This window comes from Lepisosteus platostomus, chromosome 1 (assembly GCF_059453375.1).
Source record: "Lepisosteus platostomus isolate fLepPlt1 chromosome 1, fLepPlt1.hap1, whole genome shotgun sequence".
NCBI lineage: Eukaryota > Metazoa > Chordata > Actinopteri > Semionotiformes > Lepisosteidae > Lepisosteus > Lepisosteus platostomus.
The window spans coordinates 80657372-80685228 of NC_142611.1; the positions used below are offsets into that span (position 1 = coordinate 80657372).

Sequence of the window (27857 nt, forward strand, 5' to 3'; positions counted from 1 at the left end):
AACGACAATGACTGTAAAACCTTTATTGCCAACTACAGGTTAGGAGGATACATAGCACCCTCAACAGACCGCTCCGCAGGAAACCTCATAAACCCACTGCTGAAAACTCACTGTTACTAAATTACAAATTTCCGTCCGTCCCCTTTCTTGCTGCTTCATCCAATACAGGGTCTCCGGGTAGCTGGAGCCTAATTAACAGTTTATATCACACAAATCTCATATACATACAGTTAAAGAGAAGCTTATGTTTCTTTTAATTATCGTGTATGTTTTTTAATAAATCAGCACCGCTCATTTACCGTTTTAAATTGCACTTCAAAACATTTATTGCGATTATTGTATTTTAATGAGCATAATCTCTGTATGTTACAAAGTGTTGTTCATGAAACATCACCTCAATACGATTTTAAAGTGAACCATTCAACATTATTTCTGAACACACACAGTACGCATACAGTAGTTTTTTTTTAGCAGTCTTGTTTTTATTGATTTTCCTGGCACAGTTTCCTTGGTGGTTTGAAGAAATTACTTGTGTGCCACTGAACTGTGATCTAACACACAAGGAGAGACTGAGAATTCCTAGGCAGATATTACCAACGAGAGGGGGGCACACTGTTAGATTCAGCTTTATCTTTTATACTGGTGTAAACAGAGATAGAAAAAATATTGCCGAGTGGAAAAATGAATATGATGTCCTCCGTAATGCTGGTACATTTTATTCTGTTCAATAATTTTTCCTAATTCCTTCAATTCAACACCTCATACCCTAGCACGAGCCCTAGTCCTGCAGGAGCACCGTATCTCCTGATTTTCATTCCAGCTAAGTTTTATATCCCCAGTGTGAACTGGTCTGCTCACTTGCTTATATTTGTATTGTACTTGTTTTTGTGGTCAGTTCTCAGCGTCAAAAACACCCGACTTCAACCATCCCGTTTCATCTTCAGCACACAGAAACTTTCACATCTTCTCCTCAGCTACTTGTACTAAATAGCTATTGTGAGGTGATCAGATGATGAACAGGGACAGCTGGGATTGACACAGTATCAGATGCCCATACAAGGAGTGACATTGTATTGAATTGTAAACGTCTGTAAATGAATGCCTGTAGATTTTATATGTTAATTCTATTTGTTCTGCGTCGGCACTGACACTGATTTTACTCACTGGTCATGCCAATTAAGCATTATTTGAATAAAATTGAATTGTATCAGATACATCCACAGTGGGAGTGATCTTGTAATCAGACACGCCTGTAGTGGGACTGACTCTGTATCAGACACGCCCACGGTGGGAGTGCCCCTGTATAAGACACACCCACAGTGGGAGTGACTCTGTGCCAGACACGCCCACAGTGAGCATTCTTCCCTGCTACAGGTCCAGTTGGTTACAACATTATTGCTGAAAGCAAATTTGCAAATATACCCAAAGTGCAAACTGAACTCAATTAGACTGGATTAATAATTTGGCTGTGGCAAAAACCAGAAGAGACAGGGTTCTCACAGAGTTGAGACCCACTGAATCACTCAGCATTGCCACTGTGCCCTGGAATCTCACAGGAATAATCAGGTCACTTGGGGGAGATGCTCCTGTCTGTTAATTAGAAGCTACTTAAAAGCAGAGCAAATTGCTAATTTGATCCATTAGTTATCATATTGGATCCATAACTGAATTTGTGCCTTAGTTAACCAACAAATCCCAAAGGGAATAAAATGTGTGTTTTAAGCAGGACCTAGGGTTGGGGTGTCAGGGATAGGTGCCAGGCGTGGAGAAGAATCAGACACCAGACAGCCCACCTCAGCTGACTTTACACAGACCCAGGCTGCTTTCAGATTTCAATTTGACATTGGGATTAACATCCTGAGATGAAGACGTCTGTGTTTTGGAAAAGAAAAGCAACAGTTGATCAATTGATCTATCGGTGGTGATGGCATCAGGTCAGTTGTCCACATGTTGCTGCAGTCACTCCCCTCTGCAGGTCTTTGTCGACCTCCTATCTTCAGTGCTTCTCCCAGCTTTCCATCCAGACAGACCCGGATGCACGGATTCGGGATGCCCTGTCCTCTTTGTTGGTTTTCCGACGGCGCTGGACAGGGTTACTGGAGTTCTCACCGGCGGGGGGCAGGGTGCTGTCTGCTGGGCTCGTGGGATGCAGGTCTGGAGGAGAGAGAGAGGTCAAGCAGGGCACCAGGATATTCTCCCCCTGTGACAGGCGAGCGGCAGTGCTGTACCAGTGAGAAGGAACATTTGCACTCTAATATTACCTGTCCCTCCAGTTTATTTATCAGTGATTCATTTATTCAAGTTGACAACATTTGTGGGAGTCTGGAACAAGCAACCCAGCCACACTGTTGAAGCCCAGTCCCTGGCCTCTTTCCAGAAACAGCTGGATCCATCAGCTGCTAAAAACCTAATGAGCTATTGGGAACATGACAGAGGCTTCTCACCAGGCTTTTCACACACAGGAAACACAGGCCTTGTTCTGTAGTCTGCACACCTTATTACTCTGAACACAAATGCAGTATAGCTGATATCTCTGTTCTAGTGCCAAACAACTTGTTTTAATGATCCTTAATGAGCCTTACCCTGTTGTTTGGGCTGGGGGGTAAAGTCCGGCTCCTCTCCCATCACCCTCCTCCTCCTCTGCAGCACGGCCAGCAGCTCCTGTTCCCCTACCTTGCGGCTGCAAGCACGCCGGGATATCCTCTTCAGCTTGGACCGCTGGATGGAGCCCTGTGGAGAGCACACACCCTCAGGAAAGACAGGGGCAGCCATCGCAGAGACACCCAGCTACCAGGCAAGCAGCCCATGCGATCAGCCCCAGACTGTTGGCCTGGAACACCGACATACTGTTCTGACAGGCTGGAAGCTGAGTTTCTTTGGTCTTGAGCAGACTGGACCTGTTTCCAGTGTTCAGAAGCTTCAAATTCATTGACAACAGGAGAGGAGACAGGTGGAAACTACATGGAAGTACATTGAAATCTGAGAACAGGAGGCTCTTCTCTACCCAAAGAGTGTGGGAGTGTGGAACAAGCTGCAGTAAATATCCCTGCTTCTTTCAAGAAACAAGTGGATGACATCCTTGGATCAGTTATTTACCAACTACCAGTGAGCTAGATTGGCTGAATGCCAACTAGGTATTTCAATCTAACACTCAGTTGTTGGATTGTGCAATGGACCTGTCTATCTTGCTTCGTTCACACGTATTTCAGCATTCAGAGCAGTTTGCAACAGAAGAACAAACCTAGATAACCCGCTATCTCTGCTTTAGGCCAGATTAGTGGGAACTGTTAGTTTATGGAAGTATATTTATGGAAAATGCACCAGCCAGACAATAAAAACCCCAGGTTTAAATTCCCTTTTGTTTTTTTTCTCCAATGGCCAAGATTAAAGATGTCACATAAAACAGTCTAACCTACCAAGGACATTCCCTCTGCCATCAGGCGGCAGCTTCAGGTGGTGGAAGGGGTCTGGGCCCCTAACTGGAGCATCATCCCCAGGTATGAAGAACTTTACCCTTATTATGCTAGCCAGCTGTGCAATGTGCATGAGAAAACCTGGTTATAGGTATTTCTTTAGATAAAAGCCACAACCAAGTTAATAATGTAAGAAGTCTAAATAATGGATACTTAATGCATGCAAAGCTTCAGCTGTTTTGAAACAGACACAGGGGTATTGATTGTTTAGAGAATGCTCTTTGTCAGCTGAAGGCAAAAAGTGTACTACTGTATAGTACATTCATAGAAATTCACATTCACATTCAAACTTAACACAGTGGCTTCCCAGCCCAACTGGGACTAACCACTCCAACACGTTCTGATCCTTGGGGAGCGGATGGGACCAGAGCACAGCTTTTAAGCTCCCACATCGTGGGACAAGTTTCATCTTTTTTTCATCTAAGAAAAGCACAGAAATGAATCCCAGTTTTAAAGCAGGGCATCTAAGCAAATGGAAGACCGACTTTCTTACCAAAATCCCTTGCAATTCATTCACCACACTCTTTCGTTTTTCACTCATCTGATCCTGAAATAAAAAGACGTTTTAACAGAGTTTAACTTCATCCTCACCTGTGGGAAGAAATTGTACCACATACACAGACTGCAGAACCTGTCATGACCACATCGTTTCCAGACAGCAGTGCAGAGCAGTGGCTAGGAGGCTGTACTCATAGAGTAGTTGGGTGGTTTAGGGTTTGAATCCTACAGTAGGTGAATTTCCTCTTTTTCTCTTTAATGAGGTACTTTACCTGAATTGTTCCAGTGAAATAGCCATCTGTGTAATGTGTGCAACAGCGTGCTGCTTCAGTTAAAACCTCAGCTAAATTAATAAAACTCAGGGCAAGTGGGTAATGGAGATTTTCTTTTCCCTACCTACTGTACCTTACTGGGAGCTGGTTTTGATTCTCGTGTGACCAGCAAACAAAGAAAATAGTCAAACCAAACAGTTAAACCATTGCAAGATTCTCTTCCCCCACATTACAAATGAATTGGCTCTAATTCCACCATGCATATTCGATTTGATTAGAAGAATTCCATGCAAAAAAATGCCCCTGAAAACATAATAAATCTGTTCTGAGAATGTAGAGTAAGCCTGCCATACAGAGGAGCACAGTTCCTGCCCCAGAGGGACTCACTCCAGCAGGTACAGAGGTGCCCTTGAGCCAACAACAGTTAAAACATCGTTATTAAACCTTATTAAAGGGTAATCCTTTATCAAAGGTCTTTAGCTGCTTTTGGCTCAAGTATAATGAGTCCAGTTAAACAGATGGTTATGAAGAGCTCAATCTGAGATAAAGACTAAAAGCAGTTTCATGCTGTGATGAGACACAGATCCATGTGAGGTGCACAGGGGGACCTGAGTGACATGTACTAGACTGAGCACTGGAACCATGATGTCAATCAGGGGTGCTGACCTTCCAGGCACTGTCCTCCTCTCCCACGACCTGGAACAGCAGGACAGAGGCGGAGGTTAGGGATACTGCACATCGTCAGATTGTTAATAGCTGTTCAAAAGGTCTAGAGAGTGCAGCGAGCTTTCAGTGTTTAAATTCTAGTGCTTCATCCTTCCCGGGATAACCTACAAAACATATAGTCCAAGAAGAGCTGGAAAGGTTGGCAAAGCAAAGGCTTGTACCTTGTGTGACTTTGACATGGATCTCAGCACGATCCCATTCTTGATGCGCTCCATCATCTCATTGACTGCCCGGGCCTTCACATCCAGTAGAGGCTGCTGAGCTGGGGGAAACACACACACGGACATGCACCTTAACAGAGCAACCCCAGCAGGGACACGGAGAGACTCGCGTGCAGAGGGAGGAGCTTCATGGGTAAAGACGTGACCCGTGCATCATCACACAGACAGACAGAGCCCTTTCAGCACTCTGACAGAGAGGCATCAGGCAGTATAGCAGTGATGGAGGAAGTCTCACTGTTTGATGGTGGGTTGTGCTGCTGATTCCTCCTCCTGTTCCTCAAGGCCTCCAGTGGACTGCATAGAGAAAGACATCATAGCATTTTTGGAGACTTTTCAGTCAATACATCTCAAAATGCTTTGCAATTAAAGAAACCGTGAAATCAAAAGCACACGGGTAAAATGAGACACAAAGCTGAAAAAGCACCGAAAGGCAGCCATGAACAGTGAATTTAAAACAGACAGCCACTGGGGCGCCCCTGCAGCTGAGATGCAGAGCTGTGAAAAGCCCTCTTGCCCAGCGTGTGACACCTTGCTGAGGGACTTCCAGCAAACCAGACCCCGATGAGTGAAGAGTGTAATCGCTCAGTACATCCTGGAGTCGTTATGGTTGAAAAACGCACAGAATACCAGCCTGCGAGCTATCGATTCCTTATATTGATCAGAGTCCGATGGCGCAGACTGACAGGGTTTTAGTAATATCATAAGAAAAGCTGAAAATAAAATCATAGAGCACGGGTGGAGACACTGTCCAGTTGTGGTGTATTGGTTCAGTGCACAGAATGACAGCATAGTCTCATTGGTTGAAGACCAGTTGTTTGTTTACGCGCATTTAAAATTAAGACCAGGGGTCACTTCATTAAGTGTTGTGGGAGTGTGGAATAGGCCAACCAGTGATGTTGGATTCAATGTACTGGCTTCTTTCACGAAACAGCTGGTTGAGAGTCTTGGATCTGCTGACTACCGGATGGGCGAGTTGGGCCGAAAGGCTCCTCTTGTTAATAACTGTTCAAACGTTCTTAATCTGCCCCTCCTACTTGCGAATACACTATTGATTGAGCACCACTTGCAGAAAGACTCCAGTCACAATTTTGCCAGTAAAACAGTTGTTTTTTTCTATAGAAAGTAAAGGTAATAACCCTTACACTTCTATAGCGCTTTTCTGGACACTCCACTCAAAGCACTAGACTCCCCTCCACCACCACCAGTGCGCAGCCCCACCTGGATGATGCACCAGTACGCTTCCCACCAGCTCTCAGTGGGGAGGAGAACAGAGTGATGAAGCCAGTTCAGAGATGGGGGTTATCAGGAGGCCATGATGGGTAAGGGCCAATGGGAAATTTTCAAGAAACGCCCTGGGATTTTTTAATGACCACCCAGAGTATAGTGATGGGGCATTAGGACTCACACAGACTGCAGGTTGAGCGCCCCCTGCTGACCCCACTAACACCTCTTCCAGCAGCAACCTGAGCTTTTCCAGGAGTCTCCCCTCCAGGTGCTGGACAGGCTCATACCTGCTTAGTATATATATATATTTTATATATATATAAAAGTAATATTTGTTTCAGTGTAACTACTTACAGGATACTAATTATTACTTCTCCCCTTTGCTTCCCATTCCTTCAGGAACGGTACAGGGGTTTTGTCAAAGAGAAGTTTTACCTTTGCACTATATAAGTCTCAACACCGCCTTACCCTCTTGTTTCTATACTGACACCACTGCCTTCGAACAAATCCGTGGTGTTTCTAGAGTAGGGAAGACCCATGTGTGGGCCCCAGACACAGTTATTTCCAGTGCCTCACCTGACGACAGCAGTAGGGACTGGAGGAGGGAGGGGCGGAGGAGGAGGAGGAGGAGGAGGGGCAGGAGCTTGTGGTGCCTCTTGTGATTGGTCAGTCTCAGGAGGAGAGGATTCGACTTGTTTCAACTTTTCCTGGAGCTGGTTCACTGGGAGTGAATATAGAGGTGATGTGAAATGACATTAGGAAACATACAAAAACCACAAGACACAGGCCAAACCCATCAAGCACCAGCAAATGTGCAACATTTTGTTTCAGGTGCTGTATTTAGCACCTTGTTTTTTGCTCTTTGGCGATGGAACTGAATGATGCTTGCCAGGTCTGACACCCAGGGTTCCTTCAAGAAATGGCTGGATGAGGTCCTTGAATTGATTAGTTAACTCAGTTTAGAATCAGCAAGTGATAATCATTTCATTTTTCTCAAATCCCTGCACCACATGGGGAGAATAAGGACCTGAGCACTCGGTACTCGGACGCGCCAGCATCAGAGAAGAGTGTGTAAGGAGAGCTATTCCAGCACGTAGGCATGTCTCTCAATAATTATAATAATTGCTTACACTTATATAGCGCTTTTCTGGACACTCCATTTAAAGCGCTTTACAGGTAATGGGGACTCCCCTCCACCACCACCAGTGTGCAGCCCCACCTGGATGATGCAACAGCAGTCATAGTGTGCCAGAACACTCACCACACACCAGCTATCAGTAGGGAGGAGAGCAGAGTAATGTAGCCAATTCATAGATGGGGATTATTAGGAGGCCATGATTGGTAAGGGCCAATTGGAAATTTGGCCAGGACACCAGGGTTACACCCCTACTCTTTTTGAGAAACGCCCTGGGATTTTCAATGACCACAGAGAGTCAGGACCTCGGTTTTACATATAGTGTCGCCCGTCACTATACTGGGGCATTAGGACCCACATGGACTGCAGGGCGAGCACCCCCTGCTGGCCCTACTAACACCTCTTCCAGCAGCAACCTTAGTTTTTCCCAGGAGGTCTCCCATCCAGGTACTGACCAGGCTTACACCCGCTTATCTTCAGTGGGCTGCCAGTTGTGAGTTGCAGGGTGATATGGCTGCTGGCCTCAATGACATCACTGCACGCTTGCACACTCTCAGGGGTCACCAGGAGTCACAGCAGCATGGCAAGAGCAAGAGATCTGAACCAGCTCTGTCCCACATCGCTGTGGCTCTCAGCTGGTTTGTGCACTGTCACCTGGAGAATCCTGCTCAGTCAACTAGCCAGAAAGCCCGGGCTCAGACTGGCAATGCGTGGACTGAAGAGCTGAGCCCGTACTCCAGTTCACTACCTTCGCTTGTTGAGGCACTTGGATGACCTCTTAATCTGACTCGTTAGAGCTCTTAGTACTTTACTGTATCTATCCACCACACGCTGTAATAACGATGCCGCCTGCTTGTGTTTTACTCAGCTTTTCCATGGGGACGAGGCTGACAGAGAACCACCTGCAGTAACACTGACTGAGAATACACTACACCAGCCCTGCGGCACGTACCCGCCTCTCGGAGCTCCGCCACAGTGCGTTGAGCTTCGTGGACTTGGCTCTCCATGTTCCTCTTCTCCTCCTCACACACCTCCAGCTGCGCCTTCACGCCCTGCAGCTCGTTGAGCAGGGAGCTCTCCTCCAGTGCAGCCTGTGTCCCCGTCACCTGCAGAGACAAACACACACAATAATTCCCCGTGCGCGTCACCCTGTGCCAGCACTAATCCACCACCAACATTGTCCCTGCAGGTGTGGTTTCATCACAGGGATCCATGCTGCTGTCTTTTTTGACTGCATTAAGATAAAATCACTTTATTTGCCATATACAATTTCATGTAGTAGGAATTTGTCTTTTCACAGACCCCAGCTTGCTCTCCACGAGACACACAGACACAGACAGGGAGAGAAGCTGGGGTCAGCCATTTCTACGGTGCCCCTAGAGCAGTTAAGGGCCTTGCTCAGGGGCCCAAGAGTGTAGGATTCCTCTGCTGGCCCGGGATACGAACCAACAACCTTCCAGCCACAGGCGCAGATGCTTCGCCACAGAGCCAGCGATGAAAGCGTTGTTGTCGTTGTGTTGACCCGGGGAGCAGTGTGAAGCAGCGGTGAGCGAGGAGCCTCACCTTGCTGCAGTGCTGCAGTCGGAGCTCCTCCAGAATAGTGGTGATCTGGGCCAGCTGGTTCTGGACCTGCAGCAGCTGTGGCGCGGGCTCAGGACTCTGCAGCAGGAGCAGGCTTTGCCGCGACGCCTCCTTGTTTTTCACCAGCATCTGGGGCAGAGCGGATCAGGTAAAATCTTTGGAGTGACCACACCCTTGACCTTTCCCTGTGTCCTGCATGCCCTCCCACTTCATCTCATTGCCCCGTCCTACACCTTTACTTTCCTCTGGGTGTCCTTTGTGCCTCGATCATTTTGTTCCTGTTAATGAAAAGCCATGAAGGAATGAACGGTCTTACACGTTTATGTCTCAGTTCATACAATTAATCTATTGATTGATTAAGTGATTGATCGAATGATTGATTTAAGAAAAGCCAGAAAAGAAACTGGGCCCTCCAGGTTTGCATTCGAGACCCTCTGCTCTACAGACGCTGGAAAGACAGCTCAGCACTGAAGGGACAGCTTGAACTGGGCTACTGGGTCTGTACGTAAAATGTGTGAATAAACACAATTTCTGCAAGTTAGAAACAGAAGGAAGAAAAGGGGAAAAAGCCAGAGGAAGTGGGGGATCCCTGATCAAGATGTGCGACTTTCACTTCCAGAGCTGAGTGTTTCAGTCTGACTGCAAGAGGAAGTGTCCACAGAGAAGCTCTGGCTCATGAAAACTGGTGAGGTTAGAGCTGCAGTAGCAAACATATTAATAACCTCAACTCACCCCTCCAACAAACTGGAGATGACAGAATGACGGCTGCCTTGCATAGACTATATGTGTATGAATTAAGGTGCCACGAAGTTTTATTTTAATCTCTTCTTTCTTCGCACTGTCACCTTCCTCATACCGCGGAAGAGACAGTGAGTCTGTAGAGAAAATGACTGACTTTCTGAAGGCCACAGTTCCTTTTCTCATGAGTGCTGTGGCGTTTCTGGACAGGGGCTAGGGAGCAGGTATGGATTGTCAAGCAGGATGTGATTTCAGGAGGGCTGTGCTGCAGTCGATCCTCGGAATGAACACTCTGGCATTCATCACCCTTCACTAGGTTGCTGACTTGTGGACCCATTCCCAGACACATGTGATCTCTACATCTCTACATCTCGCTGGAGGGTTATTTGTGAGTACTGCTCAGAGAAGCTGGAAATGATGGAGATCTCACAAGAGCCAGTTGTCTGTCCTCAAGTTCCTGAGGGTCAAAATCTCTAAGCTGTGCTGTAAGGACATTTTTTGTCACTGTTTACACTGATTACTACCTCATCAAAACATTTTTAATGAGCTCTTGGATGAGGAAGAAAGCTCCTTTTTGAATTGAAACCTCCTGGTTCCATTATTTTGGAACGTAGAAAATAATAATGTTATTTAATAACAACAACACATTCAGATTCTTTTGGAGCATATGTGCACATTTCTCCATGAGAACATATTCTGTATTCTAAATGGATAAACTGGAAAGTTTGCAGAAATTCTCAGAAGATCTATGGATGGTATACCATCCAGATGGGGAATTAAACCAATAATGATTCAGACATCAACATCAGAACCTACGAAGGGTTATTTTTAGGTTACTTTTTAAGGCTTTATGGTTGATGTAGCTCATTTGATAGTTCATAGCTGGATCTCATTCAGCATTTTCCTGAAAGAAGTTGGGGTATCAGCTTCAGTAATATGGCATTTTGGCTGTCTTAGGCAGCTGATAAACACATATTGACGTTATATATTAAACCGATGCCCCAGTACAACACAGCGTCTCCACCAACATTTAAACCCAGCTGGATAACCAATTTTTTTCCAGTAGCAGAAAGACTTTCAGCTCGTTTCTGGCCATTGTCCGAATCCATTATTTTCCACCGCACGTGGTTTTAAAGCTTGGTTTGCCGCCGTCAAGCGGCAACGAGAACAAAACTGAACGGGCTTCGGAGACAAGCACACAAATGGCCAAATAAATCGTCCCTGTTCTAACAGCGGCGCTTTCCAGCCCTTCGGGGTCGACTCAGCTCCGCGTGAACTCCAGGACCCCCCTTTTCACCACAAGAAGCGGCCATTGTGAGGCTGTCTGTACTCGAGCGCTGCGCTGAATACACGCAGCCTGCAGGCGGGCCACAAAGGCGGCCGTCAGCGCGGACAATGCGCATGTCCTCTGGGGCCGGCGCTCAATAGCGCGCTGCCGGGCGGGGTGTGTGGCGCCGCCGCGGTGCAGGGGCAGCCCCTTGAAAACGGCCCTTGTGGAGGTACCTAATTAACGGGGGGACCCGGGACAGGTCTCAAAAGGACATTGTTTGTCTGCGTAATGGGCAGTTGCCATTCTTCACACGCCAGCTGTCAAAACTGCCGGCTGTTTAAAAGCAGCCTGTCCTTTCACCCCTTTTCTTCTCCATTGTGGGATTCTATTTGCACAACATTGCTAATTACTGCACCGGGCCTGTGAATAAGCCCCCCGTTCACAAAGGACAGGCTGGATGCCTCAATGGAGAAGTCTTCTCTCCTGGCCTTGGGGCTGGCTATTGACACAACACAGAGAAACAGGTTATTCTGCATCTTCCTGGGGTTTCACATTCATTGATATATTAAGGCAATTAGCAGAGGGCTAAACATGCCTCTCTCTGCACTCTGGATAACTGCAGCTTCACGCTGCTCTTGCGGTGTTGCCCCCATGCTCACCACCAGAGTTTCCTGATCACTGTCTCTCTGTCCAGCCCTGGAGTTCTGCTCAGAGGTCTTTGCTAATAGAAAACTCTTTCTTTCGTCCTCCTTCTTTTGTTTCTCACCCACGAATTGTGCTCCCACTTCCTGAGCCCCTGCAGGTCTCCAGCGTCCCAAGTATAAACTTGTTTGTCTCTGATGGAACAAGAGACCTGTGTGTGAAGCTTGGTTGAGTAAAGTTTTAAAGTATGACATCGTCTGACCAGAGCAGATGGTTTATGTTCGGTATAATCAACAACTTTGCAGCGTGCACAGACACTCTTTGCCTTGACAACTTCGGTGCAATGCAATGCCCGACCCAGAAAGGACAAAAGCTGCACCTCGAAGCTGACCCCTTGGCATCATTCAGTGCCTGACTGATATTTATACAGCATGATGACTTCTAATCCAGAGACGTTTTAATTGAGAAATGGACAAGTCTAATGCAGCAGAGCTCAGTTGCATGTTTTTCATTGTAATGCTTTCGTCATGATCATGAGGTGGTGCAGCTTTCTTTAAATGGATCACCAGAGGTCTGGTGCAGAGGGGTACCTGGTGAGCAAAGACCTCTGCATGTTGTCTGAGGTCCTGTTCCACCTCCAGCCTCTGGGACAGCTCACTGTGCTCCTGGGACACCAGCTGGGACACTGTAGACACACACATACATAACTGCGGTTAATGTGTTTAATTGAAATTAACTACTGCCAAAAGTAATGCAAAAATGTGAAACTGCATTCCCTGTTTTGTTAGCCAGCTCAGGTAGAGACCTCTAACCTGTCAGGAACTGCAGCCTCCGGGTATTGTGTGGCCTCCGGGTATTGCACCACAACATGAGTGCACAAGTGCAGCAGACAGAGGGCCGGGGCTGAGGCTACAGCGAATTGTCAGACCACCTTGATCAGCTACATTTTGGCTAACGTAGGACAGCAGGGCACCATCTCAGGAATGAAAAGGAGAAGATTGCAAAAGTACGAAGATGAGTCCAGAGAAAGAGATTTACCTCTCTCCCCCTCACTCCATTTTGCTTCTACCTTTGTCTCATGTGCTAAAAGCACACTCAGTCCCCCATACTGTTGCCTGGAGGTGAAAGAGTCTGAGTTGCATCTGCTCTTCAAAGATGGAGCCATGCCGATTCACTGTCTATTCCAACAACTCACCTCTCTACCTGACATGTGTGACATGTTGTGCTCATCATGCAACAGGCGGAATTAGTGTCCTTGCACTGTGCAGAGACCTGCACAATTGTTCAGTCAGGACAAGTTTTGCAGCAACCTTGGATGAGACAGAGCCCTCTCTCAGTGTATTACTCTCACGGTTTGTCCAGAAAGCTCCAGTGTCCGGGGCCTTTGGAGTGTGTGGGGTGTCCTGGAGTTTCTGTGTCATTGGGAAAGCTCCCTGGTGTCTCCTGGAGTGAGTCTGCTCTCTCCGCGTGGCCGTTGGCGTGCCTCTCTCTCTACGGTTCCTCACCTCGGCTCAGCCTGTGCAGGGTCTTGCTCTGCTTGTTCAGTCTCTTCAGAAGGCTCTCCTTCTCCTCTCGCTCCGCTGCCAGCTGTGGAGGAGAGCCGACGCCCAGATCCAATGACACACTTGTACTCCCAGCTCCTAACATTCCACGTCAAGGGCCTGGGGCTCCATGCGGTAACATACAGGAGTTCTGACTTCCTTCCCAATCAATTTGTTTATTGCACTTTCATAGACGACAAAAGAACATAATGTGGTACTAAACTTCTTTTGAGATGGCAGGTTATAAGGATTTATAGCATCCATGGATGTGAAACTTCTAGCTCCGTGTACAGGACAACAGCACAGCTGTGTGTGGACATAAAAGTCAACCTCCATATAATAATGTGAGAAAAAAAAAATTTGTCCGGGAAAACTCCTAAAATACTGAACCTAGACTAGCCCCGAGTACCCAGGATAATACAAGTAGACTACGTGTGAACCTGGCTTGGCACATCTGTCAGTAATGTCTGCTCTCAGTGCTGCAGCAGTCATCAGAGCACTGAGACGCTGACTCCCTGGGACAGACACCGGCATTGTGCCCACATGCTTGTCTCAGTGAAAAGCTCGTTTCAGATGCACAGGCAGATTCCTGCAGCGGATACCTGCTCCCTGAGCCTGGCCTGCTCCCTCTGCAGTGCCTCCACCTGGGCAGACAGGTGGTTCTTGTCTCCCAGCAGACTGGCCAGAGAGCCCTGCAGCTCTGCATCGGGAGAGAGACAGAAGGTTATTACTGTCACCAGCTGCAACACTGAGACTCCACCATTCCTATCACTGCTAACAAGAATCACCATTATCATTGCAGTCACGGCACATTACTTCTTGAACTCAAACTAGTAAGTTCCTAACAAGCCCATAACCCCTCTTCTGTCCCTTTAGCTGCGTGACCTGAGGATTCTCACACTCAGACACAGAAGCACCTTTTCGTCTGGTCCAGTCTCTGGTGCTGTGAGAGTGGGAGCCCCCAGCTCTCCAGCCTCTCAGTGCAGTCAGGCAGCCCCAGGAGAGTGCTGGGGACCCTACCTCTGATCTGAGCCTGGCAGTGCAGCAGGGACTCTGTGGCAGGGTCGGGGTCGGTGTCGGGATCCGGGGAGAGGGCCACGCTCTCCAGATCCTCGGGGATCTCGGGAATGAGAGGCAGCAGTGCCTGGCTCTGCCTCTTCAGGATCTTGTTCTCCTTCGAAATCTGGCACAGCGGGGAGGGAGAAAGTATCTTACTAGCACTGACATTACACACTTGACCTTTCACCTTTAAGAATTGCTTCCAGTCGTCTTGGGATGGGATGGAAAGGAATTCTTAATATTGACCATGTGATGTGCGATGTTAACTTTGAAAGCTAGAATTTGAATGTATGATCACTTACAGCCTTAGGTTATGCGTAACTGTCTCCTTCTGTGTGTTTAGCGCAACAGCAGTGGTAGAAAATGCAGAAGTCTTGAAGCATATGCAGTCTATATATAACAAGACTCATTGCAGTGAGTGAGTTCCAGAAGTGATGTCACCTCTTTGACACCTGGACAGTGTAGAATTCTCTTACTGCAGAGGCTCCAGTCTTTTACTGTAGGAGAGTAGTCAAACACCTGAACCTGGCCACCTATTGAACAAAGACACTGAGCCATCTATTTTGGAGTGCTTTAGCGTGATCCGAGAGCAGGTGAGGAGGGAAACGAGTCCAGCCCCTGACCAGGCTGCTCTTTCATTTGATTTTTAGGATTCCCAGCATTCTTGGATTTTGTTAGAACACTAATGTTAATGTTATATTATCAAATAGCCCAACAATAGCCAGAGACTCCGCTGTACGTTTGTGCTGCAATGGAGACACCAGCCTGTCAGCGTGACGTTGCTGTAGCAGCGCAGCACATTGCTTTCCCTCACAGACTTGCACCTGTAACAGCTGAGATTAGTACTGTATCACCACACAGCCGTCAGCCATCTTTCTTCAATTAGACTCCTTGCACCCCAGAAGACAAATCAAACTATCTGCCTTCATTGCATAATCTAAGTTCAAGTTAAAGACTTTGTTGCCATAACAACCAGTTGCATGGAATTTGGTTTGGTGAGCTCATACGATTAAAGGACGTCAATAGAAATATACAAAACAGAGCCAATAATAAAGAGCACCCACCCAACACATCTCCATATCCCGTCCAAACACACATCGGTAATTAGATCAATACCAGTGAGACCAGACAGAATAACAATGAGCAGTGCAAAACTTTCAGTCAAACTTTTGAGATCATGCATCTCATAGCCTCTAGACAAATACTGCTATCTGGACTACCTAGTAGTCCTTATCTTAATTGTCCTGAGCCTTGTACCAGAGGACAGGAGTGTAAACAGAGGCTGGGCTGAGTCCACAGAGGGAAGGCAGCCTCCTATACTTATGGTCTCTCTAGCTGCTTCTTGTCATGGGATAAAGTGTTGCCAAACCACACAGTGATGGAGGAGGTCAAGACACTCTCAGTGAAAGATCTGTAAAAGAGGGTCATTGCTTCCTGTGACACTGCAAACCCCTTTAACTGGCTCAGGAAGAACAGCCTCTGGTGAGCTTTCTGGACCATAATAAATGTGCTCACCTCCCATTCTAGAATACAGGAGGTGGTTGTGCCCAGCAGCCCTCAATTCTCCACTACCTTTACAACCTGACCATTGATCTACAGTGGTGAGACTGCTCCCTTGCCTCGCCTAAAGTCCACCACACGTTCTTTTGTTTTATTGACATTTATTTCCAGTTTGTTTAGGCTACACCACACTGTTCCACTAATTCAGATACTTCATTCCTGTTTACTGACTCATTGTTGTTTGTGATGTATCCTATAGAGACAAAGAATCACATTATATGACAGTACTTTAATCCTAGAGCAGTCCAACTATCTGGGTGTTTTTCCATCCTTGGATTCACTGAGGAAGAGCGAGTTCTGTGCTGCTGGGAGAGCAGGAGTTTGTGTCATAGTTCTCCATCTAAGAGAGTGACATCTTTCTGCAAGGAGCAGGCAGCACATCAATAGAAAGACAGACCCATGGGCAGATGAGCATAAAACATCTGGGCATTAAAAGCATAACTGATATTGCAGAGGCCTGCTTTTGTCTTAGAGGAAACTGCAAAACTGAGTGTGTGCGAGCAGTGATTGCATAATTAATACTGGGATGTGAAAACATCCTGCTGTGTAACACAAGCTACTAGATAACTTATTCTGACAGAGAGATGCTAACAACAGAATCTGGACCCCTATTTACTAAAAATCTGTCACTATCTGGATTAGATCAGTCGAATTGAGGAGATCCAAATGAACCCCAATCTTGTTTTGTTAGTGTAATGCAGTGACATAACCCTCTTAGGAACCGATATCATTGACCACTCCAGTGGTGGGAGACTCAGATGTTTGGCGCAGTGGAGTTCTTCCCCTCCGAGGGCTGGGACATTCAGAAGAACTGTGGTTGAAGATGCTTGACAGGTGCACAGTTGTCATGTGCCATGACAGTAATATTAAATTAACCCTTGAATGGACCGACGTGATGGCATGGACCTCTAATTTAAACCTTGAAGTGGCTGATTCCTTTTCTTGCGGGGGTGTTTTCATGCCTGGGAAATGTGTGTCTGTTAAAGTTTCCAACAGGCGCGTGGTTAAGAACTCAGGTGGTCACCTGAGAAGGTGAGAAGACTTGGATTCAGGTGAGAAGACTCATGTGGTCAAGAATGATGTTATAGTAAGTGGCACAGCTCATGTGTGTCTTGGTTTAAGAAGGGTTACTGCTAAGTTAAGGCTAAGACTGGTCTTTTGGTTACTTTAGAGTTAGCTGAAGCATCAATCAGGTATACAGAGATACTTATATAAAATCCTGAGTCTGTACAACCTTCATGTGACCATTTCATCAGACCCATTTAGGGCAGTTGTCTCAATTAGCTAATCGGTTGTTAATCGGGTGAATTGTGAAATAAAGGTCTTAAAAACAGTGTCATTCACCTTCAGGTGTAATAATCCTTGCAATCAATTTCAAAGACATAGATTTTGAGACACGTTGCTTACAGTAGTTGTAGTTCTTAAACCAATACAGATTAAGAAGGCTGCAGGAGGACATCCCGGGAAAGCAAAGAGAGAAAGACAGAGTTACTTACCCTCATTCCTGTTTATTTCTGGTAAAGACAAGTGTCTGTCCAGAGAACAAGATCCTACCTTAGCAGCAAAGTCCTCAGCAGTTTCTCTGCAGGAGCGTTCAATCTCAAACTGCACCTCCAGGGCACTGATCTCCTGCAGCAGCTGCAAGGACACTGCAAATCCAGACACACACATCTGAATTCCTACATGCATGAGAAATTTCCATGAGCTTTCATTCTGTTCCCCTCTCAAAAGATAAACCCTCATCGGACGACAATGATTGTGGCATTTTTACTTCTAAAAGAAGTAAAAAAAAATTCCTAACAGCTGTGTCAGTCACTGTGGCCCGCCTGGGCCACACCCTTTAAGTTAGAGTTCTTTGATGTCTGTCTTTATTGAAAGTGGGGATCTGATACATAGTGTAGATCTGTAAGAACCTGTGAAAAATGGCCATAGGCCATAGGAGGAGGCAGGAGCAGGAGAGAGGCAGAGTGGCCTATCAAGTGGTGCAAGGTCAAGAGAGGTGAGGAGAGGTGTGAAATGAAACCTACAAATGGATAGAGAGAATTAGAAGAAAACATGTCTATCGTTGAGAGGAGTGAACCAAGTTTCAGGATAATTTTCGTTTCTGTTGTCTTTCTGCTGTTGGAGTTGAGAAACCCTTCTATGAGAACAGAGACAGAGAGATTAGAGTGGTCGTGGCCATCAGAGGTGAAATGAGAAACAATGGGCTTGGAGAGATCTTTAATCTTCACAGCCCTGACGTTCTCTGAAGAGGTCTCCGAATTTCCTTCCTGTTTCTCCAATGTAGATGGCTGGGCATTTACTGCAAGAGATACAGTAAATAAGGTTGCTGGAGGTACAAGATGCCCTCTGGGTGATCCGGAATTGTCCTGAGGGGCCTTGAATGAGTGTGGTGTTAGATGTGTACTTGCAGGTGATACAGTGAGCTCTGTTGCAGGGGAAAGTGCCTGGTGTGGATGGGTGCTGAGGGTGGTCAAGGGAGCTGTGAACAAGAAGGTTGCGCAGATTAGGTGCTCGGCGATATGAGATGATGGGGCGGTCAGGAAAGAGGACCCCAATGGAGGGATCATCCTGTAGGATGGAAAAGTTGTCGTTAATGGTCCTGGGGACAGAGAGTGTGTTAGGTTGGTGGGGAAGCACCAACGTTCCTGATCGAGTGGATGGTCCAAGGGCTGTTTTTGGCTCAGGTGAGGACCCTGTCAATAACATGGGTAGGGTATCCTCTGTTGATGAAAAAACATTGCATTTTGAGTGTCCTCGGATCATTTATTTGATCAGGAACTCCCGGCCTAACAATTGCATTCCTTTGGTGCTTCCCTAGCTCCCTAACACTCTTCTCTTTTCAGCTGGGAATAAACCCATCACTTGTTCCTTTGCAGCCTACACATGCTGACGCAGCTCCCCACCTGAACTACTTCATTGTAAAAAAGTGTCTGTTTTAAGTTTTACACCAGGTTATTACTTTGTAACTTCACTGCACAAAAAAAGAAAACGTGTTTTGTTATACTGGGTATTCGCTGATGATAGAGAGTAGAATTGTTAACTGTTGTGAAATTGCTTGCAGAGTAAGCAGCTGTCAGGACTTGATTAGATACTAGACAGCACTAGTCGATTAGATACTAGTGCTTGTTTTATGATTCCACCCATCTATCTTCTAATCTGCTTACCCGGTGCAGAGTCAAAGGGGGAGCCAGACCCCATCCCAGCAAGCGACAGGTGCAAAGCAGACAGGAAGGCCTGTCTATTGCAAGGCCCATACAGACACAGACACGCGCACACTCACACCAGGGCCACGTTTACAGAGCCATTAGCAAAGCCAGTCAGCAATGCTACCCATTGTGCCACCCTGATGTATAATTCTGCCCTCCACAACCCCAGTTTGTACAGGATGGTGTTATTCTGTCCCTGCAATCCTGGCACTGCAGGGGAAGGTCACTTACCGTGTTCAAGCTCAGACAGGTTCTGCTCCTCCTCATCCCTCTCCAGCAGCAACTCCTCACACTGAGACACACAGATAAAGTCACTGTCATGGTGATGCTTGAGAACAGAAGAAAGGCTGTGATCGAGAAAGGACTTTCAGCTCATCTTGCTCATTTGGTTGGTCAAACTGAAACCTTCTAAAGATGTCACAAGGGTCCCATGTGATACCCATGGTATCAGTTTCAGTGACACAGTGTGGCCTGGCAGCCTGTTACAAACTCCCACGTCCCCGTGCCGAGGTGAGTGGTGCACAAGTTAGAGTGTGAAATTGAACTGCAGAACGTGGCATAAATGCATGACTGACCAGAGGCTGTGCGATGGAGGACAGATTAGGTAAGTAAGAAATGTCTATAAACTAGAAAACCTGTGCTCTCTAGCTGTCTTGCTGCAGCAGCTGTTGGGTAATAATCTCTCCAGGTAGAATTTGGAGTGTGAAAGCAATATAAACTGTCTCTTTAACAGCTGCCATGAAAGAAGTTTAGTTTTGTATATTCCTGTATCCCGAGAGTCAGCTTACCCACTACTGTAAAGATCCAGTTTCCAGTCTTGTGCATCATCTGGACTTCCACCTCTGTCCGGAAGTTCCTGTTTCACTAGTAAACCAGCCCACTGGGTTTATTTTGTTAACAACTGTCAGCCATTTGAACACTTGCAGTGTGTTTAATCCATTTAATAGTCTCTTTTGTCCTAGACTAAAATAATCCCTTTCCTTTAGCCCATCAGTATATCACATTCCTTTACATCCTGTGTATTACGCTTAATTCTTCTTTTTGACTGGATCCCAGAGAAGCAATAGTTGAATTTTTTGGGTAGGAGTGTAGCATGGCAACTGAAATTGCAAGCACAGGCTTGTTAAAGCACTGAATCATTCTCAAGTCCCCCGGAGTGCTACAGCTATATTTCTGCTGACGCCTTTTCCCCATTGAGGTGTCAGTCATAGTCAGAAATCTGGGAGTCAGTCTCAATCCTCTCCTGTCTCACACGATTTTCAACACTTTCCATTAGTTGCTCAGGGCTTGATTTTAGTAAAAGCGTTCAAGTCCAGCTACTGTAGTATTGCTTATTAATTGATGAAATACCCTCTATATAATCTAGGATCATTTTGTGAAATAAACAGTGTTTTATTTATATGATATGTGGTATGAAAACATACAAAATAATAATAATCACATGCTTGTTGTTATATTATTATTATGAATACTTATACTTTTCTGGTATAGTTTTCTTTATTGTAAATCAGAAAGGACAGTGGACCTAAAATAGACCCCCATGGTACTCCACTATTGACCTCAGCCTACATGTTATGCATCTCTCCATGTTCTGCCCAGAAACCATTTAACAAACTATGCACACAGGTTACTTAGGATTCCCACAACTTTCCATATGAGAATTTAATGCAGAACCATTTGTACAGAGAATTTCGTAACAGTACGACAGGCTTGCTGACAGATTTAACAAGGACATGACTGTTCTTGGGAAAAGCGTCCATCAAGCAAAAGCTGGATTAAATTGGAATTATTATCATTTCAGATTTTACATTTCCTTCATTCCCTGCTTGATAAGTATAGGATATTCACCAAATACAGAAAAAAACAGTAGATGTAGTTTATAAAGACCATTCTATAATCATTCAGGCTTAGATTTGTCAACCACAGTGCTGGTTTGTCTCAGTAACAACTGTACCCATCGTATTTGAAAATCTACCTGAATTTCCTCTTCATTCTCAGAGGAGCTGCTGCTGTCTTCTTGGAAACCTGTTGAAATAAATGTAGAGAGAGACACTGACAACATTTAACTAAAGCCTTAACATAATATATGCCAGCAGTCATATCACCCTGCTACTCAAAACTGGCAGCCCACTGGAGCTCAGCAGGTGTGAGCCTGGCCAGTACCTGGATGGGAGACTCCTGGGAAAGCTGAGGCTGCTGCTGGAAGAGGTGTTAGTGGGGCCAGTAGGAGGCGCTCACCCTGCGGTCCATGTGGGTCCTAATGCCCCAGTATAGTGACAGGGACACTATACTGTAAAAAAGGCACAATCCCTCAGATGAGACATAAAACCGAGGTCCTGACCCTCTGTGCTCATTACAAATCCCAGGGCATTTCCCGAAAAGACTAGGGGTGTAACCCCGGCATCTTGACCAAATTTCCCATTGGCCCTTACCAATCATGGCCTCCTAATAATCCCCCTCTATGAACTGGCTTCATCACTCTGCTCTTCTCCCTACTGATAGCTAGTGTGTGGGGAGAGTACTGGTGCACTATGGCTGCCGTCGCATCATCCAGGTGGGGCTGCACATTGGTGGTGGAGGGGATCCCCATTACCTGTAAAGCGCTTTAAGTGGAATGTCCAGAAAAGTGCTATATAAGTGTAAGCAATTATTATTATTATTATTATTCATGTTTGCTAATAAATCCCACATGAAGTAAGAAAAGTGCAATCACCTCCCATTGTAGAACTGTCATTGATGTGTTTACTTGAGGGAAAATAGGTAAAACTATTGCTACTGTGACATTTTAAATATTTCTAAAAACTCTTGTTAAACAATCAGAAAATATATTTTTAAAATATTTCCAGTTGTGATCAGAAAAGTAGGAAGTGAAATTACAGATATGAGAGAGGTCTCTCAGGACATATTTGAGGTTTTAAATACTTTTCTGTTTTTTAAATTGGAAATACAACACCAGTTAAATTCTGTCATTTTAAAATTTATTGTAATGGGTAAGAATCTAGTTATCTTCACATACGTTGCACAAGTTCAGAAATCTTTAACTGTAAAACAAATTTCAAACAAAATATAGTGTCCCTCTCAGAACCTCTCCGGCCAGGTCAGAACGAGATCTCCACATCGCTGGCGCACTGCGGTGACAGACACTCTCTGAGGGCCCTGCTTGTCAAGTGTTTTGTCCTTCAAAATCTCGGTTTACTGTGAGTTTGTGAGGAAAAAATACAAAATAAAATTCCCTGTCTTCAAATATGAGAAAAGAACCATTTAAACTGTCTTTAGCGATTGTTACAGTGGCCCCTGAAAGTTATAGGACACGTTTCACTACCTCTCATTTATTATTTCCTGATGAAGAAAAAGCAGGTAGTGAAACATGTCGCAGGTCTTTCAGGGGGAGTTTACTCTGTAGTTTACGTTTATTTGTCATTCCAGCCATATACAAGCATACAGTGGAACAAAATATCGTTCCTCCTCGTCCATGGTACAAATAAAACCTGGACACATAGGACACTGACATAGACGTTGTAGACAGGATACACACAGTGCAAAGTGCAGATAGTGCAAATACATAATACAATCTACACAACACACTGGGGGGATTTAAACCCTGTTTCTGGAAGTGGGGTGGGTGCCAGTAGATTCCTGGGTGCTGAGGAGCCTGTCAGCCTGCAGGAAGAAGCTGTAACAGAGTCTGGTGGAGCTGGCCCATACACTGCGATATCTTTTCCCAGAGGGTAGGAGGGGTCATCTACTATACTGGAGGCCCTGTGTAAGCAGCGTTTGTGAAAGGTGACAGAAATGGCAGGGAGGGAGGCTCAAATGATCTTTTCAGCTGTTTCCACAATTCATTGCAGGGTCTTGCAGTCTGAAGTGTTGCAATTCCCAAACCAGACAGTGACACAGCTGGTCAAGGTGCTCTCAATGATACCTCTGTAGAGAGTGGTAAGAATGGGCAGGGGAAGGTTTGCCCTCCTCAGTCACCGCAGGAAATAGAGAAGCTGCTGTGCTTGCTTGGCTAGGGAGGTGGTACTGAGGGACCGAGTGAGGGCATCTGTAATGTGTACACCAAGAAACTCGGTGCTTCTAACTCTCCACAGGGGAGCCCTTGATGTGCAGTGGGGAGTGATCAGTGTGGGCCCTCCTGAAGTCAATGATTATCTCTCTTGTTTTGTTTACATGAAGAGATAGGTTGTTGTTTTTGCACAAGTCCACTAGTTGCTCCACCTCCTCTCTGTATGGTGACTCATCGTTGTTGCTAATGAGGCCCACCACTGTCATGTCATCGGCAAACTTGATGATGCAGTTTGAACTGTGCTTGGCAGTACAGTCAGGAGTCATCAGTGTGAACAGCAGTGGGCTGAGCACACAGCCATGGGGAGTTCTGGTGCTCATTGTGATGGTGCTGGAGATTACAGGTTATTACCAATCTGGACTGTCCAAGGTCTCTCCAGAATCCAGGTACAGAGGGGGCTGTTAAAGTTTAGCAAGCTCATTTTTTTCTGTCAGCTTCTGGGTGATGATTGTATTAAATGCTGAACTGAAGTCAATAAACAGCATTCTTACATAAGAGTCTTTCTGTATGCTGGTAGGTACCATCAGAGCACCAACAGGAGCCTCTCAGTTAGAAGACCCATTTCTCTTCTACAGATACTTGAAGGATGACCACAGACTGACTGCAAAAAGTCTCTATCTGAGTGATGCCCATGACTGCAACACATAATCACAACTCACACCTGTCAGAGACATCATGAGGCATGAGCTCTAAACACATCCCTGGCAGCAGAAAGAGTCTCTGAACCAGACACGGAATAAGAGTGACAGAGTCACAATACAATACCAGTGTCATGTTTATAAAAAGATGTGAGCATGTATTCATTCTGCCTTCCAGTACAAAGTCATTGGCATTCCTGACAAGCAATTAGACATAAAATAAATGAATGACCAACCAATCTAATTAGTGGATGGAAGAGTGAGTAAGACAGACTCCGGCACAGCGAAATGTCATTACAAGAGGTTTAATCTCGTTTCTTCAAGGCAAGTGATCTCCTACAGCAGGAGAGCAGGCACTGAGGCAGTGAAAACAAAGCGTATGTTCATCACCTGAAGGCGAGGGGTAATTGCTAAGCTACCTGCCTGACGGGTTCTGTCTGTTGACAGCGCTGGCGTTGACGGAGGTTAACCAGTCTGCAGAACCTTCTCAAGAGAACACTAATGCTCTCCACCAAAAGTCACCTGCACTGTCCTATAGACAGATCAGAGATGAGAATAGATACTTAGGCTGGCATCTGTTCAATGCCAACTCTCCCTTGTCACTTTGAGACATTGTGCACTGAAATGCTAGTTATAACAAAGAGCAGGTTCTGACACAGAACTGTCACTCACATCACACTCCACACGAATCTCCGCCGTATCATTGAGGCTGAATAGTTTTTCAAACTGGAGAGACCACTGTACAATGTTGACCAACACTGATGAGTTCAACAATTCATTTAGCAAAAAACTAAATAATTCCTTGCTCTTATATAGTGCTTTTCTGGTCACTCCACTCAAAGCGCTTTACAGGTAATGGGGATCCCCTCCACCAGTGTGCAGCCCCACCTGGATGATGCTCCAGTCCTCTCCCCACACATCAGCTCTCAGTTGGGAGGAGAGCAGAGTGATGAAGCCAGTTCAGAGACGGGGATTATAAGGAGGCCATGACGCAGGGGTAACACCCCTATTCTTTTCTAGAACAGCCCTGAGATTTTTAATGTGCACAGAGAGTCAGGACTTCGGTTTTATGTCTCATCAGAAGGACGGTGCCAATTTAAAGTACAGTGTCCTTGTCGCCATACTGGGGCATTAGGACCCACAGAGACCACGAGGTGAGCGCCCCCTGCTGACCCCACTAACACCTCTTCCAGCAGCTACCTTAGGTTTACCCAAGAGTCTCCCATCCAGGTACTGTTCATCCATATGTGATATGGCAAAAAGGGGGAAGCATCTATTTGAGCAAGTTTGAGCAAGAGGAGAAGAAATGTAAAGACACAAAAATATCACACCTGAGTCTCCTAGAAGGAAACATTTAAGGTGTGCACGCAGCCTCCAGGTGCAATCTCCAAGAGCACCCAGCCTTCTCAGCCAACACAAGCAATGGCCTCTTGCACTGAGACCTGTCACACGTCTTGCACAATCACCCCTCCCTCCAGACTACTGGACTCAGGCCACTGCATCACTGTACAGCATACAGTGTGTGCAGCAGATCCTGGGTCTGATGCCCCTTTGGTCTGGTGTCCACACAAACAGCAAGCAGGCCACTGTACCACAATCCAGCCTCAGGATGAGATTTCCCTGAGAGCTCACCATAGCCGTGTGAAAAGGTGAAAAGGTATGCAATTCGTCTAGGACTTTTCCACAGCAGCAAATAAGAGAGAGTTCTAGTAAACTTTAGGATCACAGATAGACTCATATTCATCTCATCTACTGAAATTTGTTATTTTCAAATGAAGGGAAGAAATAAATGCATGCATTTTAAGGCTTAGATATTTGCCAAATGGTCTTTTATGATAGGTGATTTTGTAATTAATGGGGTTGTTTGCTGAGAATTAAACACTGCCACATGGCCATCATGGCTGACACAGACGGCACACATACATTAAATCTTGACTGTGCCTTTAAAACTATGTTCAAAATGTATCAAAATACAAGATGCTGAGTGGCAGTGTGCAAAAAGATAAACACTACCAAGCCATGCATATAAAAATGATGCCCAGATTTTAATTTTGGAGGAACTACAGTATCTGATCATGAATTTTTTTGACATGCATGGATGTCTTGAAAAATGCATTCTCTTTTTGAAGGATTTTGCAACTTAAAGAAAAGTTAGCCTTTTAAAAAAATACACTCACTTTTTTCAGTTAAATAATAATGCTAATTATTTAATCAAACGTTCACCTGATTGTTTTTTGTAATAATGCACTCAGCATTTAAAATGTATTTCCTCTTTCTGCACTGAGGGGTCAGTGTGTAATAATCTTCAGGGGTATTTTTAGAGAAAAAAATATAATTGGCTGCTGAAAGCGTTTTCTTCATGCCGACAAACAGAACCATCCCTTTATTAATTAAGTAAACGAATTCATTAACGTGATGAAGCCACAGGAGAGTCAGGCCATACCCGCTTTTTGTTTGACCCCCACATTTCCGAACAGAAGATATTTCTTCCAGCCAGTTACAGTGTGTTGCTGTAGGACCCCTGAAACTGCTGAAAAAGAGAGTCAGTCTTCTGTCGCTCTTACCTGAGCTCCACATGACCTGGGTTCTGCTGGGTTCTGGGTTCCGGGTCTCACAGCTGTAGGTTGTGCCCACTCAGAAGGACACTGTCTCCAGCGCACTATCTCTCTCTCTGAGTCTGCAGTCTCTGAACAGGGAACTGAAATTACTGCTCCGAATTCAAGTCTGCAAAGCCAGCAACTAAGCCATGGCTTTCCTGTATGCAAGGCACGTGGGTTTGAAGGGAAGAGGATGTGTCCCCGCCCTGAGCCACAAACACACCCTCTTTCTGTGGAAGCATGTGATTGGGTGCGTGGAAGAGGAGGCTGGGGGATGTGTAGCAGGGGTTTGAGGAGTATGGTGCAGATCTGTCTTGTATTCTCTGATGTACAGTAAGAGAAGTCTCTTGTCCCTTCTGTCTGGACAAGCGTGCTTGGGTGTGTAGTGGGGGTGGCTGGGAACACATATTGCCCCCCGCTTCTTCTCAATAAAGGAAGCCCATGGAAAAGGCATGGACCAAGGTGCAAAATCTAAATAAAAGCGCGAGCACATATTTTTATGTAATTATCGCAGGGTAGGGTCAAGTAGAATTTAAAAACAAACTAAATAATCCTTTCTGGTTACAAAATGGCTTCATTACAACCCTGATTCTGAAAAGCGACATGCTATCTATTAATGCCTGATGTCTCAGTAAATTATGCAAACCTCTTCCTGTGACCTGCACTCTCCTGTGCCATTATATAGTGCCATTACTAACACTCACTAACGTTCAGGGTGTGAGATGCGCTCTAAATAGGTAATTGGTTAATTGGAATTGTCCATTCATGCACCAATGCCAGCATATTCTCAGGTCCTTGTAGAGACATGCATGGCAATTTCACACACACACATGCACAGTGACGCACGCACTGAAGTTTCAAACTCCAGCTGGGAAAGCTGACTCAAACCTTCACTTTGTGTCCTGTGTGAAGCAGCAGGAGCTGCAATAAAAATAACTGTTTACCTGATGACTCCAAGGCAGAAACCAAATGAGTTGATGTCAGTAATTTCTCCCTCAGATACATGTTGTAGACACACAGCTGGAAGATAGCCTCCTCCACAGCATGAAGCTGGTCAGCAGAGCTGTCAGAGACGTGACAAGAGGAAGTGGTCTGGATCCAGGGCAGTGTGTGAGCCCGGGCTGGCCACTCCTGTGGTCAGTACGCACCCATTCAAACACACTGCTCTCTCAGGGGCAGGCTGCGTTCACTTGTTCTGGTGCAGTTCTGAAAGGCTACAATAATGTGGTGAAAAGATCTGCTGTTTACAAAAATAGTGGAAGACCACAGAGAAACAAGCCCTTTCTTCCACAAATATGCACTGGAAATCCACCAATTTTACACACATGTTGTCTTTTGTGCTCACTCGAAATGATGAAATGTTTCAGATGAGAGGTGATTGAAAACTTCCTATAAAGGTTGATGATG

The 27857-nt window shown here is 45.7% G+C and overlaps 1 protein-coding gene across 2 annotated transcripts; it reads right to left on the reverse strand.

Moving 5' to 3' along the window:
- Positions 1–8: 8 nt before the first annotated feature.
- Positions 9–26605, reverse strand: shtn2 (shootin 2). Of its 2 annotated transcripts, none has more exons than XM_088638609.1 (17): positions 26418–26605; positions 21125–21174; positions 19381–19441; positions 17495–17589; positions 14342–14504; positions 13924–14021; positions 13286–13367; positions 12371–12465; positions 9113–9259; positions 8502–8655; positions 6991–7135; positions 5426–5484; positions 5131–5231; positions 4910–4939; positions 3967–4020; positions 2583–2730; positions 9–2154 (listed from the first exon to the last, which is right to left on the reverse strand). In XM_088638609.1, the coding sequence occupies exons 1-17, from the start codon at positions 26428–26430 to the stop codon at positions 1997–1999; spliced, it is 1653 nt and encodes a 550-aa protein (XP_088494735.1). In that variant the 5' UTR covers positions 26431–26605; the 3' UTR covers positions 9–1996. The 2 variants fall into 2 exon arrangements, with proteins under 2 accessions (XP_088494735.1, XP_088494724.1); XM_088638598.1 differs by having other exon boundaries at positions 21125–21201.
- Positions 26606–27857: the final 1252 nt, after the last annotated feature.